Source organism: Mastigoproctus giganteus, chromosome 1 (genome assembly GCF_048544385.1).
Source record: "Mastigoproctus giganteus isolate SK-2022 chromosome 1, ASM4854438v1, whole genome shotgun sequence".
NCBI classification, from domain to species: domain Eukaryota; kingdom Metazoa; phylum Arthropoda; class Arachnida; order Uropygi; family Thelyphonidae; genus Mastigoproctus; species Mastigoproctus giganteus.
In genome coordinates this window covers 28,538,495-28,558,653 of record NC_143575.1, presented here as the reverse complement: position 1 = coordinate 28,558,653, position 20,159 = coordinate 28,538,495, and the positions used below count along the sequence as shown (strand labels likewise).

General features: G+C 35.4%; 1 protein-coding gene across 2 annotated transcripts in view; it reads right to left on the bottom strand.

The window, feature by feature from the left end:
* The window catches only part of LOC150090664 (peroxisomal ATPase PEX1-like), a 311,554-nt gene that overhangs the window by 76,263 nt on the left and 215,132 nt on the right, over positions 1–20,159 (bottom strand). For both annotated transcript variants that reach the window (XM_090379348.1, XM_090379356.1), the window contains exons 13-14: positions 18,567–18,769; positions 12,701–12,835 (exon numbers count right to left, since the gene is read on the bottom strand). In XM_090379348.1, coding sequence (XP_090235474.1) covers positions 12,701–12,835; positions 18,567–18,769 — 338 coding nt within the window. The remainder of the gene's footprint in view (positions 1–12,700; positions 12,836–18,566; positions 18,770–20,159) is intronic.

The window sequence follows — 20,159 nt, the reverse complement described above, 5'->3', positions numbered from 1 at the left end:
ATCTGGTTTGTCCTGCTTTTCTTAGCATTTATATATGTGAAGAATTCCTTATCCCCCCCCCCACTTTGCTAGCAATTTCTCATAAACTGCCTTTGCCTGTCGAACTTTTCTGTGGCTCTATTACAGATCATCTTGTAGCTGTTATAGGCTTCAGTACTTTTTATTGCTCTGTAACCTTTCCGTGCCACCTTTTTCTGCTCAAGTAATGAGGCAACTTCACTATTCATCCAACTTGGAACCCTCCTCGTGGAGTATTTTTTAATGGTAAATATGCATTCAAGGCATCTGTGATTAATGTTTTAAAAGCATACCACAGTTCATTGTATTCGTTCTCTATGCGATATCTACCCAGTTAATAGAGGCCATGTAGCACCCTAAGGCATCGTAATTGCCTTTTCTGAAATTATATCCCATTCCTTTGCCTTTTACTACTACTACTACCTCTCTCTTCATCATCCACCGTAGAAGTCCGTGATCACTTCCTGCTAGTGGTTCCTCTACTGTCAGCCCTGTTATGTCATCTGATTCATAGGTAATGATGAGGTCTAGGATATTCTTTTCTCTAGTACTTTCCCTGACATGTTGATACAAATAACAGACGTCTAGTTGATTTAAAAATTTTGTTCCCCATGTCGAGTTTCCTTCCCATTTACTCCAATCAGTTAGAGGCAAATTGAAGTCACCCATAATAAGACATTGACGCTTACTTGCCCATTCCATTTGCATGTTGAGGCTTTCGTCATAATCTTCACAATCATCTGGTCTGTAGATTACTCCTACTCGCATTATACCGTTGTTTCCAATTATCTCACACCATACAGATTCTATACTAGCACGTGAAACACCTGAATCCAGGAAAGCTATTGTCGCACTCAGGCTGCTTCTGATAAGAAGCATTAACCCACCACCCCTTCTATCTACCCTATCCTTCCTAAATACATTATACAAGCCATACTGAAACTCATCATCCCCTATTTCCGGGTGGCACCATGTTTCTGTAAGCCCTATTATGTCCATGTTACTTGTTTTAACCAGCAGTTCGAATTCGCTCATTTTATTGACGACACTTCTAACATTACTATATAAACAATTAAGACTTAACTGTTCTTGTATATTTAACAACCCTAACACAACCCTGAAGTTTTTTAGGCTCTCTCCCCCCTGGCATTAGCTACCCGCTCACCAGAAACGTTTCTCCCCCCAGAACATCTAGATAATATATGTCCAGTTGGGGTAACAGATAAGAACTTTTGAGGTATGTGCAAGAGTTACTTTGACCAATATTATCAGATACTCACATCCCCCCTAACTAGCAGTTTCCCTGAACCTTTAAGGTATCCTCAATAATACTGGCAAAAACTTTTGCACCACCATTGTTTAAGTGTATCCTGTCTCTACAAAACAAATTCCTTCTACTTACAAGTGTTGGCCAAGCTGATAGAAATTTCCCCACAAAAGCCTTGCTTGCGCCTCCGTAGCCAGATGGGAAGGAGCAGCAGGAGTGCGTAGCATATGCTTCTTGATTAGACCGGGGTTCGAGCCTGTCACCACCAAATACGGAGGATGCGGAAAGACCACCGCATATTCCCGGAACAATATGGCCTTAGTTGCTAATGCTCCTAAAAACCAAATAACAAACACAAACAACAGCCTTGCAGAGTCCTTCAAGTTTTGAGTTAATCCACAAGGCTTTTAACATATAATCCCTCCTATCGTGTCTGGGCAGAATTGCAGACACAGACATTGTGGCCTAGCTCGTGGCATTTGTAAACAGGTTGCAAGGAAGGCCCATGGTGTCCTATCGATGATCTATCGAACTTTTGCAAGTAGAGATAGGGATGTGATAATCCCTTTATATAAGGCTTTTGTTAGACCACACTTGGAATACTGTGTTCAAGTATGGAGACCGCACCTAAAGAAAGACATTGAGCTTCTTGAAAGGGTGCAAAGACGGGTAACTCGCCTGGTGCGATCGGTAAAAGGGCGTTCTTATGAAGAAAGACTCTGAATATGTGGGTTGCAGAGTTTGAAAACTAGACACCTTAGAGGAGATTTGATAGAGGTGTTTAAGGTTCTGAGAGGCATCAGTAAAATGAATGAGGATGAAAGTTTCAAGATTATAAATGATACTAGAACTAGGGGACATAAATTCAAATTAAATGTTTAGATTGGACTGCAGGAAGTTTTATTTTAGCCAGTGAGTTATAAATTACTGAATAGGTTTGCCTACATGGGTGATAGAGGCTGACAGTTTGGGGAAATTCAAAGGTCATCTGGATAGTACCTTCAGGTCAGGGAAGTGCACAAGATGATAGGTTTAATTTCCATTTCTTTTATTAATTATTATTATTTATTATTTTTTTTTTATCATTGTTTTATATGTTTTTTTTTTTTTTTTTTTGGCTGGTGCAGCACAAGCCATAGGCTTTCTTGCACCATGCGGCCATTACTAATACTAATACTAATTTCCTCAGCATGATCCTGTATTTTTCCAACAAATCGTCAGATTGTGTACGTTTAAAGTCATTAGTCCCCCACACGAATAATAATATTCTCTTTATCCGCCTTAAAATCTGATAATCTGTTGGTGACATCATTAATAGTTGCTCCCGGCAGACATACCCTGGTTCTACTCCACCTATCCTTATTACAAAAGATATTCCCATTTTCCCTGACATTAGAGTCTCCTAATAAAACAAAGTCCTTTTGAACCAGAGTAGTTTGCACTGGTTTTTCTGTTTTGAGGCCTGAATCAGGAGTGCATCACTTGGTAGATTGCTGGAGTCTTGAGTCCCGGATGAGCTCCCATGTGCATTATTCTCGAGGCAAGCACTCGTTTTTTTCAGTGACTCAAATTGTTCCATCAGTGCACCACATTGTAATTTAAGATTCGTGCACTCCTTACATCGATCATAAAGAAAAGAATCCCCAGGTGAGCTATGATTAGTCACCAGGTCGACCTTGGAAAACATTCCACAGTTTCCGCAACGGATTAAATCATGACACATCCATAAATCGCCATTGGCTATTTCCATGTGGGTCACGATACCCTGTGACGTGTTTAAGACAGATCTCGTAATTACCATAATAAAATTAGCTAAATATCAATGAAAATTAACTTTAAAAATTGAATGGTCAATCAACCATCCACTGGCTAAAGGCAAATTTCCACACATCTATTCTACATCTGTCTTTCCTTAATTTGAATTTATGCCCCCTTAGGTTCGTAATCTAAACAAGTGGAAGAATCCCATCAGAATTCAGCGTGCTCAATGCATTCAAGGCCTTATACACCTCAATCAGCTCACTGCGCAGGTACCTAGTCCCCAGCCACGGCAATTTGCAAAACTTAAGCCTTTCTTGGTAAGAGGATCCCTTCATTCCCCTCACCAATCTTGTTGCCCTTCTCTGTATACGCTCAAGGAAATCTATGTCCTTCCTAAAATGAGGCCTCCAGACCTGTACGCAGTACTCAAGGCATGGCCTGACCATTGCCTTTTACAGAGGGACAGTCACCTCCTTTTCCCTGCTAGCAAAATTCCTATATATCATTGACAAAACCCCATGACCTGCCCTGGCAGCCTGACTGCATTGCTCAGAAAACTTTACATCTGACTGCACAATTACTCCCAGATCTTTTTCATTTTCTACCACCTTAAGTGTAGTACCACACAGCTGATACGTTTCTCTGGGGTTACTTCTACCCATATGCAGTACTTTGCATTTGTCAAGGTTAAACTTCAGTTGCCACTTCTCAGCCCATCTGCCCAAATTTTCTAGATCCTGTTGCAGTAGCACACTGCCATTACTATCATTAACAACTCTGCCAACCTTTGTATCATCTGCAAATTTCGACACTAAGTCTGATATACCTTCATCAATATCATTGATAAATATAAAAACAACAGTGGACCCAGCACCGATCCCTGTGGGACTCCACTAATAACATTAGTCCATGAAGAGCAGCACCCATTGATTACCACCCTCTGTCTTCTCCCACTCAACCATCCTTTTATCCATTGTAGCAATTTACCCTTAATACGATTATGTTCCAATTTGTACAGTAGTCTTCCATGTGCAACAGTGTCAAAAGCTTTCCTGAAATCCAAGTAAATGATATCAAAATTATTTTTTGCATCCAGTTCCTTTGTAACCACATCATAATAACCAATCAAATTTGTCAGACAAGACTTTCCCTTAACAAACCCATGCTGTGTCTGAATTATTGCTGCAGTCTTGTCTAGATGATCCTGCAATGCATCTTTAACCAGTGAATCCATTATTAGTTAAACATACTGGTCAGAAGTTAAACTAACTGGTCTGTAATTACTTGTGTCACCCTTCGATCCCCCTTTGTGAATTGGGGATACATTTGCACATCTCCGGTCCGTGGGGACCTCCCCTGAATCCAAGGATGCTCTCATAATTATGGCTAAGGGTTTGCTTACTTCCTTTGTGGCCTCCTTTAATATAACTGGATACATCCCGTATAAGTAGGAACGAGTTTTCCCACAATGGGTGAAATGATTGGTGCAAAGACAACAGTAGTGAGAAGATAAAAGGAATGATAGACAAGCCAAAAAAACAACAGCAGGGTGCAAACTGACTGAAAACCAGTAATGGGATTTTGAGGATTGTATTGGACAACAGACATGCCACCACTGTGAAAGAAATAACAGCCCATTTCAATCAGGAGCACAACTGCAGGTATCCATGCATGTGATACATCAAAATATTGCACTCCCTAATCTACAACAGCAGATGACCTCACCAAATACCATTACTGTCTGCTTCAACACAAAGAAATGACTAAAGCTGCCTACTGAGAATCAGAGATACGCTAGTAGAGTGAAAAATGGTCTGTTGAATCTCATCATGCTCATGACATGGTAACCAACAATATGAAGCCATGAACCTGTTGTGCATATCTACAATGCTACAGACTGATAGGGAAGTGTGATGGCCTGGAGCATGTTTTCTTGGGAATACATGGTTACCTTGGAAGGGATTTTACTTTTGTAAAGGTGACTACAATGGCCTTAGACACTTAAATTCAGTGGAACTAACTGCTGATATTGCTAACTGCAAATTCTATATGGAAAGTATTCAGGGAAATAATCTAAATGGATATCACATGAACTGATAAGACTAGTGGCAGAGAAGAAAAATGCACGGACTGATTACAAATGATCAGGAGACATAAAACCACAGTATATACTGTAGGTTTTATGTAGTCTGCAATAAAGTCACTAAGGAGGTGTTTGGGAAGCTGAGGCAGGTTATGAAATCCCTGGCTAAGAATGCAAAGAAACGTACCAAAAAAGTTTTCTGCTTATGTTAATACTAGAAGGAATGGAACTGAAGCTAAAAGTAAGTAAGGCATCAGGGTGTTGGGATCTATCCACTTATATTAGAAGCAGCAGCAGCAAGGGAGGTAAGCAAACATTTGTCCACCATAAGAGCATCCTTGAATTTAAAAGAGGTCCCTATAGATTGAAGATGTGCAAATGTCTCTCCTATATATAATGTCTTTGTGGAAATGTCACAAAGGGAGGATCAAAGTCAGTAATTAAAGACCTCTAAGCTTGTTTCTGTTCCAGAGAAAATAATGGAATCAGCAGTTAAAGAAGTATTGCAGGATCATCTTAACAAGAATGCAGTTATATAAAAACCACAGCACAGATTTTAAGGGGAGATCATGTGTGACCAATCTGATTAGCTATTACATTGTAGTAACAAAGGATTGTTACTATAACATAGTATAAAAAATTATTTTTATATCACACTGTTCCACATGAAAGATTGCTGTACAAATTTGAGCAGTGTGATATTAGAGACAAATTACTGCTATGCAGTAAAGGGACCACCACTGATCCCAGAGGGATGCCACCAATGTTATTAGTGGCATCACTCGGAGATTAGTGCTGGGCACTTTACTGCTTCCAATATTTATTAACAATATTGATAAAGACATACCAAGTTTATTGTCTAAGTTTGCAGATGACACAAAGGTTGGTAGGATGGTTAATTTTATTTTTTTATTACTAATTAATAATCGACTCTTTTCATTGTATCTTATTGTAACTTTAAACTTTAATATTTTGACTCTGACCTATAGCCATTTGATGGCTATAGGGTCAAACAGACTTGTATCGGGACTTATCTTGTTTGCCATAGATATGTATTTGACTTTTGTATGAACAAATGAATATTATTATTACGACATTTTTTCTCCTTATGGGATTTTTTCCGCTCCCGTGATGGGTACTGGTACTAAGTACATGGGCCAGTTGATTGTGTCCAGTTACTATAATTATTATTACTGTTGGTTGAGGAACTAGCTGACTATCCTACAAGTGTTTAAGGATTGTTCTGGGAGGTCTATTGCTATTAAATTCTTATGGAGGCTCTTTGGCATCATGCTGCTGGCTGACACAGTGATCAGAATGGTCATCACTTGTTCCATATGCTACAATTCTTTGACTTCCAGTCTTAAGTCTGTGTACTTCCTGATCTTTTGCTCATACATTTTCTGGAGGTTGCTGGTGTTGAGCACTGCTTGATCAATTAGGGTTATTTCTGCTCTGTTGCATGGGATCGTCTTGTCTGTTATTATGGAATGGTCCAAGTATAGTGAGTAGGTGTCTCTAGTATGGCCTAGAGTTTGTACTTATAATATGGTACACTTCCTTTGATCAACTGGCATTTTTGTGCTAGCTTCTGATGTATCATCCTGGTGACCTAGTTGGGTCTATAGGTGTACTCCATCTGGATGATCATCCTGCATCCCCTGGTGACATGTTGGACTGGCATCATCAACATATGTTATCTGTCACTCTGGGGTCCTTGAAGTATTTCCTGTAGTACCTGGTGTTCATTACCTGGCCTTGGATGGCAAGCATGAATCCTTCAGTCTCAGGGAAGAGGCTTCCGCTCAAGAGTCATGTACTGGAAGCCATCTTAACTATGTAGTCTTGATCAAGGGCATTATAACATCTGCCACGGAGTGCCTTCTTTGTCTTTGTTTCTTCTATCTGTGTGAGTGAAGTCTCCTCTCTCCTTTCTGGGCGATAGTCAGTCTCTTTGATGGCTGACTTCAGGTGGTGTTGGCAGCTCTTGGTCATCATTATCCTGGTCAAGCTAATAATTTTTTACAGCTTTTTTTTTTTTTTTTTTCCTTTCCCCACAGTTTACTGCAAGCTATTGTCCAAATAATGAACAGTTGCGATGTTAATTTGGTGCTTGCTGTTGTTTGTGCATATTATGTTAATGAATAATGGAATTTAAATAATTGAATTTTAACTGATTTAATGTTGTTGAATGAATGGTAAAATTTAAAAGAAAAGAAATGTTACTAGGAACATATAGTAATTTTGTAGAGCAAAGATGGTGTAAACTTCTCTTCGTGCGCACGCACACACAGAGATGGATACAAACAATACTCTAACAGATGCATTTAAATCTGGTGCAATTTTCTTTCTCTGGTTATGCTATAGAAAGGAGTTAATCATATGAATGAAATTTAAATTATGTAATGATGCACTTATGTAATTATAAGGGAAAAATACAAACAACTGTGAAAAAGTGTAGGCCAGTATAATGTAATCAGTGTTTGATATTAAGCATTTTATATAGCTGATTCACATAATATCAGATGTTATGTAGTTTAAAGGTAATGTTCTCTACACTGATAATAGAAATATGTATTTTTCAAGCTAACTTTGTTCATAGATTAAAGTTTTTGCTTACTTTTGTTTCTTTTTTGTGAGTGATAATTTCTAGAAGGAAAAGTAGAATTTTTCCTGTTGAGGATTCCTGCTAAGTTAAAGTGGAATGGCATCATCAAAATTATCAAATTTTGAGTTTGTTCATGAGTTAGGAACAAAGAATAAATTATTCAAAGGTTCTATTCTTAGTGATTGAATAGAAAGCACTGAGATTATCTATGTTTATCTTATAGAAGCTGATTTAAAGGTTAAATGAGAAAAGAGGGCATTTTTGTTTTAAGAAAGAAAGAGAGAGAGAGAGAGAGAGAGAGAGAGAGAAATGTAACCCTTGGTGTAAAACTTGATTTTGTGCACCCTTATGTATGGGAGTGTTTTAGAACGCTGGGAGCATTTAGGGTTCCCCTCAGCTGAGGAGCTTCTGGTACACTAAACTGATTTACTACATATGCACTACATCGTTAATTTTATCAGAGCAACATTCACTTAATCAGATATTAAAAGGAGGCATACATAGGACTAGCTTGAGGTATTTTGGTGTGTGAACATTGGGACATATTCTAGTTCCCTTAAATAATATATATGTATAAATACATAATCAAGCAGGCACCCTTTGACTTTGGTGCTCTAATTTGGGCCTGTGGGATTGCAAGGTGGTAGGGAATTTTAGTACTGCAGCCTGTAGATTAATGGATAAGGTACATTGTAGTCCCCATTAATGCTCAGAAGCTGGGCAGCCCTGCTGTAGGGTGTATGTGTGAGATGATACTGAAAGGGTGATCTAACATCAGAACAACCACTGTTATCCACTCTAGAGGAACTGCAACATGCCATCAGATGTGCATGAGTCAGTATACTGCCAAAACATTATTGGAAGTCAGGGTTTGTGATGAGATAAATTACTGCTGTGTTTCAGGCAAAGAGGGATCTTATACAATATTGTACAGTGCCACTCAGTGCCATTAATATCAAGCACATCTAATGATATGACCTACTCCATTTTGAGAAAAAAAAAAAAAAAGAGACTGAGTTGGGTTTGGGTTTTATTAGTGCATCAGCAACTGAGGCTATAATGGACCAAAACCAAGTCATAAAAAATAAAAAATTAAAAAGGAGAGAAAAACAATTTTTCAATGACCTATGGTAGTATATATATTTCAAATACAGTGCAACCTTGGTATAGCGCATGTGCCAGGCAACAACTTTAATACCAGTGTCATAAGCAAAGTGCATTATAGCTGGAAAAACTTTTACCATTTGTTTCCCAGGTTTTTAACATAAACATAATTGCACTTAGTAAATAAATACTTTATTTACTAATGTTTTTTGAGTATACAGACCCAAAACACAAAGTATTAAAGACTATATCATTCTCTTTTACATTCTACCAATACACAATGCTGTTATGGACTTACATTTTATGCATCCGTTCTGAATTAGTTATGTAATTTAGTTTGGTGGAACTGATGACAGTGTTTTTTCAGGACATAATTCTTAATAGAGGTTACATGCAATAAATGAAGATATTCACTATCACTCTAATGTTTTAACCATGCCATTACCTCTAATATTTTCAAGCACTTTAATTTCCGGTGCTTTTCCCGGAAATTAAAGTGCTTGCTCCAAGACTATCACCAAGTATATTAAGCAGCCTTTGCTTCTTGTTCTGAAAATGCTGTTAGTTCAAGGTTATTATTAGTGATTTTGTCTTTTCCAATACATTTGTTCAAGCAGTTTTCAATTGTTGTTGAGTTTATTTTCTCCCATGCTAATCCAATATTGTATTGCAACATCTTTCAGCGCTAATGCTTTCAGAAATTCTAGAACTTGAATTTCGAAGTTCACAACACCAGCAAGTAGCACACCACAATAGTAGGTTTTGAAGGCTTGAATAATGCCTTGATCTGCTGGCTGAATTAGTGCAGTTATGTTCCTTAGCAGAGATGTCTTTGATCCTGTCATCTTTTGATTTCAGGACATCAGCTGAAGGATGAGCTGGGCAGTGTTCCAACAGTAACAAAGCCTTTTCAAGTGTTTTAGAAAGCAAATGGCATTCACTGATGGTACAAACTCACTTTCAAACCACAAAGCAAAAATATCACCCATCATCCATGTGCTGGAGCTATTTTTATAAATCACATGTAGAAATTTCATGTTGCCGTGCTTAAAACACCAGTGACTTTGGCTTTTATTGATACACATTGGCTTTAGCTTGTGGTTTCCAGTCTTCTTTACACACCATAACAGTAATTCTCTCTTTGTTAGGTGGCTTTTTAATATCCAGTGACTTGTCAGGGAGAAGTTTATAGTACTGCACTGTTTTGTCAGTTATACAACTGTTCTTCTGTTGAATTCATCATCTTGAATCACATTATGCATAAATTTAGGAAACACTTTAGCTGCTGTAATATCATCAGATGCAGGGATATCCCATGACAAGCCTTTCATCTCCCATCAGAAGTTTTAAATGTGTCATCACCTTCACCTAGTGGAGATGATGACACATTTAAAACTACCCCATTTATTGGTACTCCTTCACTATGCTTTTGTAGAAACCACATCACTGTTTTTACAAAGTCTAGTTTTCTTTCTTTGGAGGTTTACATCTTCTACAGAGTCCATGGATCAATGTAATTTTTTTCTTCCTCTTTTATCTAACCATGGATTATTCCTTCTGAAATTCCACACTCACAAAATGTACTGCATTTTGTTTCACCACTCTTAATAATTTCGGTAATCTTTAACTTTTCTTCAACTGTATAAATTTTTCCTTTTGGTGGCCATTACTTCAGTCCAACTGATTTGTTAATCTAGGTTTTCCACATATTCAAAGAACTAAAAAAGAATAAAAAAGTCACAGGAGCAAAGAGATATCTATTATACATACATTTCACTGTGTTTTGAGAACACTAAATAAAAATTGAACTGTCCAGCTTATCATAGTGCTGTTGTTAAAAAAATTTACTTTGTAACAATGTAACACACTTGATGAACAACATTCCCCTCCAGGAGTAGCTGTTTGTAATTAGCATTCTACTGATATACTCTTTTATTGATCTCTAGCTGAAGGGAGAAACTACATCCATAATACAAGTGTACAGTCATCAACAAACTGCAGGAAATGTTATAAAAAAAAAAAAAAAAAAAACCACCCAGAAAATAAGGGCAGGAACACACTATTATCACATCACGTGAATCTCGTCATGTCCCTGTCACAGAGTAGTACTCTGTGGTCCCTGTTTAGTGTAAACTGCGAAGTCGGTCAGAGAAGAAAGTGTAATGTAGGTTGGCCAGATTAAAAATTTTATCTCGAGGTACTCATGCTTATGTTTGGAGTATTCATTCCTCGTTTAGGGATACAGTACTCGCATTATATCTTAAGAAAACCGAACAATTTTAACAACAACCATTTTATTTCTATATTTTGTTGATTTTTACAAGTTCGTGGAATGTAAAATTAGTCAAATTTAAATAAAATTAACCGAATTATAACCATGCTTTAATTTGTTTAATTCGGAAAATTTTATTGCAAGAGTAATAAACACTAAAAGAAACTTTTATAAATATTAACATCAAATGTTTTACCTAATTGTTTACAATACATATTCAATAAACTTGATTTATTTTATACAAAAGAAAATATTTACCTAGCAATACTTTTCATTTGATCGAATTTTCTTTAACAGTTTTTAATTTTTTAGTGCACATGCATAAAATTCTTTGCATGACATTTTGGCATTGGTTTTCTGCAACAGTTCTCCGTCAACATTCTTATTTCTATCCTTTTTATAGGAATATAAAAAAACTTTATATTCCCAAAAGAAAAAAGTCATATCAAGGTATTTCATATTACATCAGCTTAAGAATTTGGAACCTCCCCATCTCTCTACTCAAATTCAAATACTTTTACATAAAGTTAATTTAAATGAAGATTGATGCAATAAAGCATCATATGTTTAAGAGTGTTTTCTATATAATATTCTATATAATATTGGTGTAAATACACCATAGAAAACTCTTAAATGGAAAAAACTGTTTGTAGTTTGAAGGGGCATCATTTTATCTGTATCTCATATTGTGCTCCTCCTTCACAACGGGTTGCCATGTATTGCACTACCTCAAATAAGTAACGCTTCACCAAAAGCGAAGACTATTGTTACTTTTTCTCTGTGGGCACCACCACCCAGACGGCACCATTTCAAGGCTTGTTGGCCCTTCATCGGTGGGTGGGCAGGCACCCTGGTATTGCACACATGACAATCCAGTTGTGAAGATAATCACACAATATGAGAGATGCAATAAAGCATCATATGTTTAAGAGTGTAAATATTCTATATAATATTGGTTAAATACACCATAGAAAACTCAAACAAAAAAACTACATTTGTAGTTTGAAGGTGCATCATTTTATCTGTATCTCATATTGTGCTCCTCCTTCACAACGAGTTGCCATGTATTGCACTACCTTGTGCACTATGGTGTATTTACGCCAATATTATGTAGAATATTTACACTCTTAAACATATGATGCTTTATTGCATTAATCTTCATTTTAACATTATCACATACACCTTCTGGCATCTCTCATATTGTGTGATTATCTTCACAACTGGACTGTCATGTGTGCAATACCAGGGTGCCTGTTCACCCACCGATGAAGGGCCAACAAGCCTTGAAATGGTGCCGTCTGGGTGGTGGTGGTGGTGCCCACTGAGAATAAGTAACAATAGTCTTCTCTTTTAGTGAAGTGTTACTTATTTGAGGTAGTGCAATACATGGCAACTTGTGGAGGAGGAGCACAACATGAGATACAGATAAAATGATGCCCCTTCAAACTACAAACATTTTTTTCGTTTAAGAGTTTTCTATGGTGTATTTACACCAATATTATACAGAATAAAGTTAATAACATCATCACAGCAAAGACTTACCAGTATGTAGTTTCATATACTACATTATACTTGAATACCATTTACCTTAATACTGATAAAATTAAGACAACATTCTCTGGCAACCACACCTGCCAAGAGAGTCTTTCCAGTTCCAGGGGCTCCATAAAGAAGTATACCAGACTGTGTCCTTAGAGGACAATTAGCAAACAACGATGGAAACTGGAAAAGAAAGTAACACATGTAATGAAATCATCTAAAACAAACAAAAAAATAAATTTTTATTCAAGTATAAAGTGCTTAGTTAAGAAGAATTTATCAGAGATTATTTAAATGAGTAATAATTTAATCTCAGAAATGACAAGAGCCAGCACTGTAGTTGATGGTATAAACTAGTTAGTACTTAGGAACCAGGAATTCCCAATTTTCAGGAAAAATGTGAGATGTTTTGCATTCCTGATTCCTGGGAATATGCTGAAAATTCTACGAATGATAATTTTTAACTTTTCTGAAACACATATAAAAAAATAAACTTGTTTTTTTGAAATGTTTTTGCAGTTGTTTGTTCTTACATTATTTGGTAAGGTTTTACTATAATGTCATTTCATTCATCAATCATATTTGTAAAAAATGTTTAAGTTAATTAGCTGTAAAGGATCATCAATAGGTGGCTTGCATAGACACTTGTACCACTGAAAAGCAATATAAAAATCTTTAAAAATTCCCAAAAAATTTTAACAAAAAATTAAATTATGAATAAAGATCTTTTAATATGCAGGCAATGTGACTGACAGAGATTATTTCTGACCTTTGCTTTGGATGTCATATCCATCCTTCAACAGCAACAAGGATTTTTTTTTTTTTTAAGAAAATCTATATTCATCAGAGTGACATCACTGCATGAAAGTGTGGTGATGTCACAGATTTGTCATTATCAGAATATTAAGGAACACAAATCGCAGAAATAATTTTTAAAAAAAATTCAAGAAAATTAAATATTTAGTCTTAACTCTTTAAACATAAGAAAAGTATAACAAAATCTCAATGAATTTGGTATAAATTTTGCAAATGATATTTTTGCAGCAACCCTAGAACAGAGCTACTGCCATTGCAAAGACTGGATGATTACCTAGGGCAATCATTATATTAAAACCATGATATACATTTAGAAGCAGTCAAAGTGTTACATAATGCAGAAAATAATTGTAACAGGTACAGTGAATATGATGAAGCTGACAACATTTTGAATTTTGGGCATGGCAAAGAACTTGAGTATGTTCTGAAAACAACATTCAGTTTGGATTTCAAATGTGAATTGAGTACAACTCACAAGTTAATCAAATTATTTACAAAGTATGATCAGTAAAATAATTCCATTTTACAAAATTATTACATCATTAAAAAAAGGATAGGCTTATTCTCAACTATAAAGATTTTTAAATATAAAATACTGCATCAAAAGTAGTTTATCATTGAATCCCTGCCGACCGGGCTAGCCAGGTAGGTAAAGTGCCTGCCTGGCAACCCAAAGGTCGTGGGTTCGATTCCCGCCTCGGGCTGGATATCACGATGGTGCCGAACCAACCGGTTGGTTGGATATCGCGGCCACGATACACGAAGGAAGCAAGAAAAAACTGGTTCCTTCGTGTATTGATCACATCATACGAAATAAATAGATAAATTGAATCCCTTACATTATTGCATTGACAGTCACATATCTGAGTTGATCATGGATTTGATCCATGTGTTCACAAAATATAGCTATTGATAATATTCTTGTCAAATGTCTAGTTGTATACTTTTCTGATCTATGTGGTTGTTTCATTTTGAACATTTGACATTTTTCAGCTAATGAGCATTACAGTTGAAGCAAAAAGTAGTGAAGAGATTCAAATTTGCTAACTAGTTTAAGAGTTCTTCAGTTTTTATTTAAACTGTTAATACAATTAACTCTCAGGAATAAATCATATAAAAAACTGAACTTTTATTTGGGAGAAAGAAGACACAAAAGTTGTCGTTAATAAAATATTTAAGTTGCATCAAATTCAGTTTGATGACTCTTTCAAGATGGGTCCTTAAAATGAAATAAAGTGTGTGAAAGATGTTCTAAAAAAATGCTTGTGAATTATTAAACTTATAAGGAAAACAGTGATAAAAATGAAGAGATTGAATTTTATGTTCTTCATTAGAGGATTAAATATTATATCTTGATAATTAATTCAATGCACTACGAGCATTAAAATTGGCATTGAATACCAATGAACAAGAACATTGTTAAGCAACAAACTCACTGATGCATTATACTATTTAAAAAAGTTATTTTGAAATGTTAATTATATTTTAGTAAAATTTAAAAAAAAAAAAAATTTTTTTTTTTTTTTTAATGAAAACCCAAGCATGAAAGTTATTAGAACCTATAGTACTTAGTACTGTGGGCAGGTTGAAGGTTGAGAAGATGAAAGAAGATACTATTTGACATTAGACTTGAATTTCTGTAATTTTAATTTTTAGGAAATACATATAAAGGGAGGTTATTCCAGAAAACGAAAAAAGTTGAAGGAATAAACGAGGAAGAAAAGTTGGTTCTGAAAATTAGAAGTTGGACAATAAAAGGATGCTGACCAGTTGCAGTATGTGTTCAGACTGGTTTGGAAGAGAGAGAGAGAGAGAGAGAGAGAGAGAGAGAGAGAGAGAGAGAGAGAGAGAGAGAGAGAGAGAGAGAGGTAATTATAGAATTGCCAATTCAAAAGAACAGTGCCCATTGAAGTTTCTATACAAAAGGCACGCAGAAGAAATAGAATGTCTATGAGACAGAGAATGGAGCAATTTTGTTAGAGATGGGTCATTAATTAACCTAACTGCCCACTTTTGAATGGAATCTAGAAGTCTGAAAAGTCTGAAAGAGGTTTTGGGGGCACCACCCATGATGTGGGAACAATATTCCAGATAGGACAGATTTGAGATTCGTACAGAGTGAGTAGCTATTTGGAAAACAATAATTATGATGTGCTTATGCCAAGAGAGATTAGAAGTCTGAGTAATCTCTAATAGAGATATGTGATCTTGTCTAGAAATCTGAATGTCACCAAAGATAAGAGGAGCAAAAGAATCCTTGTTGCAAGATGCAAAACAGGACTGAGCTTTAGAATGCCTGAAATCTTCGCCCCACTGGAGTATTACCTGAGGATCAGCATTTAAGGAACAAATATTGGATATTCAAGAAGTTAAAGCTGTTTGTGTAGGACAAGGTTTTCAACTTGGACGGTAGAATGCAATGTGTTATCAACGGAAAAACTATGGTCAGGATTTCCAGTCAACAGAAGGTCATTAATATACAAGAGGAAAAGAGTGGGAGAAAGAACTGAACCTTGGCAAACACCATCATTAGTGAAGTTAGAAGACAGACAGCTATCTACCATCAACCATGGTGAGCGGTCAGAGAGAAAAGTATATACCGAATTACAAAAAAAAAACAGTTGGCAAACCATAAGATGGAACTCAAACAAACATCAAACTTTTCCTTTGAATTTGTCCACACAAGTGAGTATATATCACCAGTGAATTATATTGACACTAGTGAATATTATATTGACACTAGTGAATTATATCACCAGTGAATTATATTGACAGAATTCATATTGGCAATAATTGATCAGATGGAAGGTTTCTAGATAGTTTGAGTTGACAATTAATGGATTTCTCCAATACTTTAGAAAGAATAGAAGTAAGTGCAATGGGATGATAACTGGGTGGGAAGGATTTGTCACTCTTTTTAATGATTCTATCCATAGTTTTGCTGATGATGGCAAATTTCATTCCACTTTCCAGTTTGAGAAACCTTGAATTTGAGCAAATTTCCAAGCAGAATGGAAAACACCAATGGAATAAGAAAGTGTAAAAAGGTAACACAGAGCAGGAGTAAGATCAGGATCACAGGTTTTAGGAACAAGTGCGGAAATACCAACAGGACCTGGCATTTTCTTGACATTGAGACTGTTCAAAATTCTCATGACACTCCTTTGAGTAGGTAATATAGATGGGCAAACATTGGAGCCAATAGTTTTGGCAAGAGACCAGAATGCTCTACTACCATTTGGACAAGAAGAAAGTTTTCTACTCTTAGCTTGCTTTAAATCTAGCTTAGATTGATCAATAACTGCTTTACAATTGTTGTGAGCTTTGGTGTAGGCAGAAAATAAACCTGGAGATACGGATACAAGCCAATTACAATATGCAATGTTCTTATCTTGAACTGCCTTAGCACATTTATTGGAAAACCAAGATTTAGAAAAAGGATGAGATTTTAAGATGGAGTATGGCATAAATGATTTCATACCTACAAGAGTAATTTCACTCACACGATCTGAGCAAACATTGACAATAATCCAAACAAGGAAAAGAAGAAAATAAATCTTGTAGGTCATCCCATTTTGCATTCTTATAATGCCAAACAACATTAGGTTGAGAATGGCCATGAAAGGCTCCATTGGAGAAGAGATCATCACCAAGTTGATATGAGGTGTCCACAGGACTACTTGTACCGTGTACTTAGAAGGGTTTTTTGTGAGAAAGAGATCAAGCATGTTGGCTGCGTGGTTAGGATTGTCTGGTATTCAGTAGATAAATGAACAATCTGTGTGAAGTCATTAGTAATTGCAAAATGCCTCAGCATCTCGAACAGCTGGTTCCGTGCGACTAGAATTCTTATAATGCCAAACAACAAAGCGAGATATTGTGATGTCAGAATACCCCTTTTTATTAAATTGTTTTTCATATATTAAACAACAACTAAGAAGAAAAATGGACTATAAAATCAAGAATTCCTAATAACTAACAGTGGTATATTCTAAATACCCCTCTTTTTTATTTTTTTTATTTTCAAGCAAATAGTGTGTGCCCTTGCCTTCTTCTTAATTACCTTTGGTTTGGCTGTTTTACTTTTATGTGCTATACCTTCTTCTTCTTGTTTTGGTATGCTATTGCTTTTATCTTTTTTTATTATTATTATTTTTTTTATTACAGTACTACCCAATAACCGAATTCTAAGCTGCCCATATTGTGAACAAATCTAAAATGTTATAAAAAAAAAAAAGCTTATATTTTACACCCAGATGTAACAGTTGATAGTGAGTCACTAAGTTTGGTATATATTCATTAGTGATGTATGTTTCTTCTCAAATGTCAATCCAAAATGAAACGGCATATTGTGCTCATATGAAAAATGCATATTACTGGTTCCAGACTAACCTATTTGGGTGTATTATTTCAACAAACCTTGTGATGAATTTGGCACAACTGAATCCGTCTTGATGATTTGCCACTGAATGTGTGTTGCAAATCAAGGTGTGGTTCCCAGTAAATGGTGCCATTTCTCATTTTTCTCTCATAGTCCATCAGAACTTGAATAATTGATCTGATGTTCACTGGACATAGTTGCATATTTTCAAAATTAATATATTTAAGCCAAGAATATAGAGAAGTTCTTATTTAAGAAGTTTATAATCCAGCATTTAGCATTACCTTTCAATGATTATATCAGAGTTTGCCCAATTTGTTTTATTATCACATACTGAGTGTGCTGCATTTTTCATTACAAACAACTGTCAACTGGCAAAAATATCATATATCATCAAAAAAAAAAAAAAAAAAAAAACAGTTTATTATTAACATGATTCTGATTATATTTTCTGAGATAATTATTCTGCAACTCTAGTGTTTATCACCATGACCAGAAAATTAAAAGCAGAAAAGAAATGGGAATAATTTATTTTTAAATTAGCTTTTTTTTTTTAATTATAAAAACTACACAAAATTTATTTTATATTCAAGTAAACATAGCAAGCTATTCCATAAATAAATAGTTTTCAGGTTAAATAATTTAATGAATTATTAATAAAAATCAATAAATTATTTAAAATCATATTACATAGCAGAATAAAATCTGATGGCTTACCTTAGCCGGCCAAAGGAGAATCTCTTGTAAGGCAATTTTTATCTGCTCCAATCCACCTATATCTTTCCATGTTTTTTCTCCACTCCAATTTAACTGAAGACCCCGCAGTGAATCAGGAATAAACGATGTAAGGGCAGCTTCAAAATCATCATCAGTAACAATGACATCTGATTTATCATCATATGATGCTGCTTCCTTGGAATCTGAAAATAAGTAACATATAAAATTAATAATATGTACATACAATAATTAAGGTTGAAGTATAAGAGAATATTAAATATCTTTTATATCTAATAATTGTTATAATTACAAGAAGCTAAAACATTATTCCAGAGATATCAATCACTGCAAAACAGTATCATTAATATTAGGAATAATAATGCAGGCTGAGGAAGATTTCTGTAATTATGAAGATATCAGAATGACTTTTAAATGCAATACATCTGAAAATAACTTTAGCGGCAATTTTTTTTTTTTTTTTAAATCATAATGCTTGCCCTTCCCCTTCCTTATATTTCACAAAAAAAATCTCAATTACAGACTTGCACACTAGGTTGATCGCTTCCATAATTTTTCACATGACATTTCATTTTCAAAATGCTTATAGTTTTGGTGATGCAACAAATCTTTCAACAAAAAATATCTACTTCTGATTGCATTTCAGTAAGGCGCCAATGTAAGGCTCACTGACTTGGCACTTAGGTTTGTATTTTTTTTTTTTTTTTTTTTTTTAAATAACTGCTGATAATATGAAAATGACCTGTAATTTTTAGAATCCATATAGCATTATTCCCTAATAGGAAAAATTAGTTGGAAATATATAAATATATTAGCATTAGTAGTGTTAAATGTTGCAGAAAGCAAGCCTATATAGCATCGCCAAAAAAAAAAAAAAAAAAACACATGATACCCCATTTCACCTATTAATTTCCTCCAATAGTTTGTCTAGTTCTTCCTTGAATTTATTTAAGCTATCAAATTCCACAACAACAGAAGGAAGTGTGTTCCAGCAATCAACCACCTGATGGCTAAAGGCAAATTTCTGCAAGTCTATTCTGCAACCATCCTTCAATTTGAATTTGTGCTCCCTCATGTGTGTAGTCTAAGCAAGAGGAAGAATCCCATCAACACTGAGCTTGCTCAATCTATTCAAAGCCTTAAACACCTCATTCAGATCACCTTGCAGGTGCCTAGTCTCTAGATGCTGCAACTGAAACCTTTCTTGGTAAAAGCACCCTTTTTATTTTCCTCTACAATCTTATTGTCCTCCTCTGTACTTGTTTCAGCACCTCTACATCCTTCCTAAAAATGAGGCCTCCAGACCTGTATGCAGTACTCGAGATGTGGCCTGACCATTGCCTTATGCAATGGAATAATGACAACCTTTTCCCTGCTAGCAAAATTCCTGTATATAATTGACAAAACCCCATGAACTGTCTTGGCAGCCTGTCAGCATTGCTCAGAGAACTTCATATCTGACTGCACAATTATCCCAGGTCTTTTTCGTTTTTCACTACATTATTTAAATGTTTGCTGTTAGGGCTTAGTCATAACTTTAGTGATTAGATGGAGTAGGGGATATTGAAGTTAGCA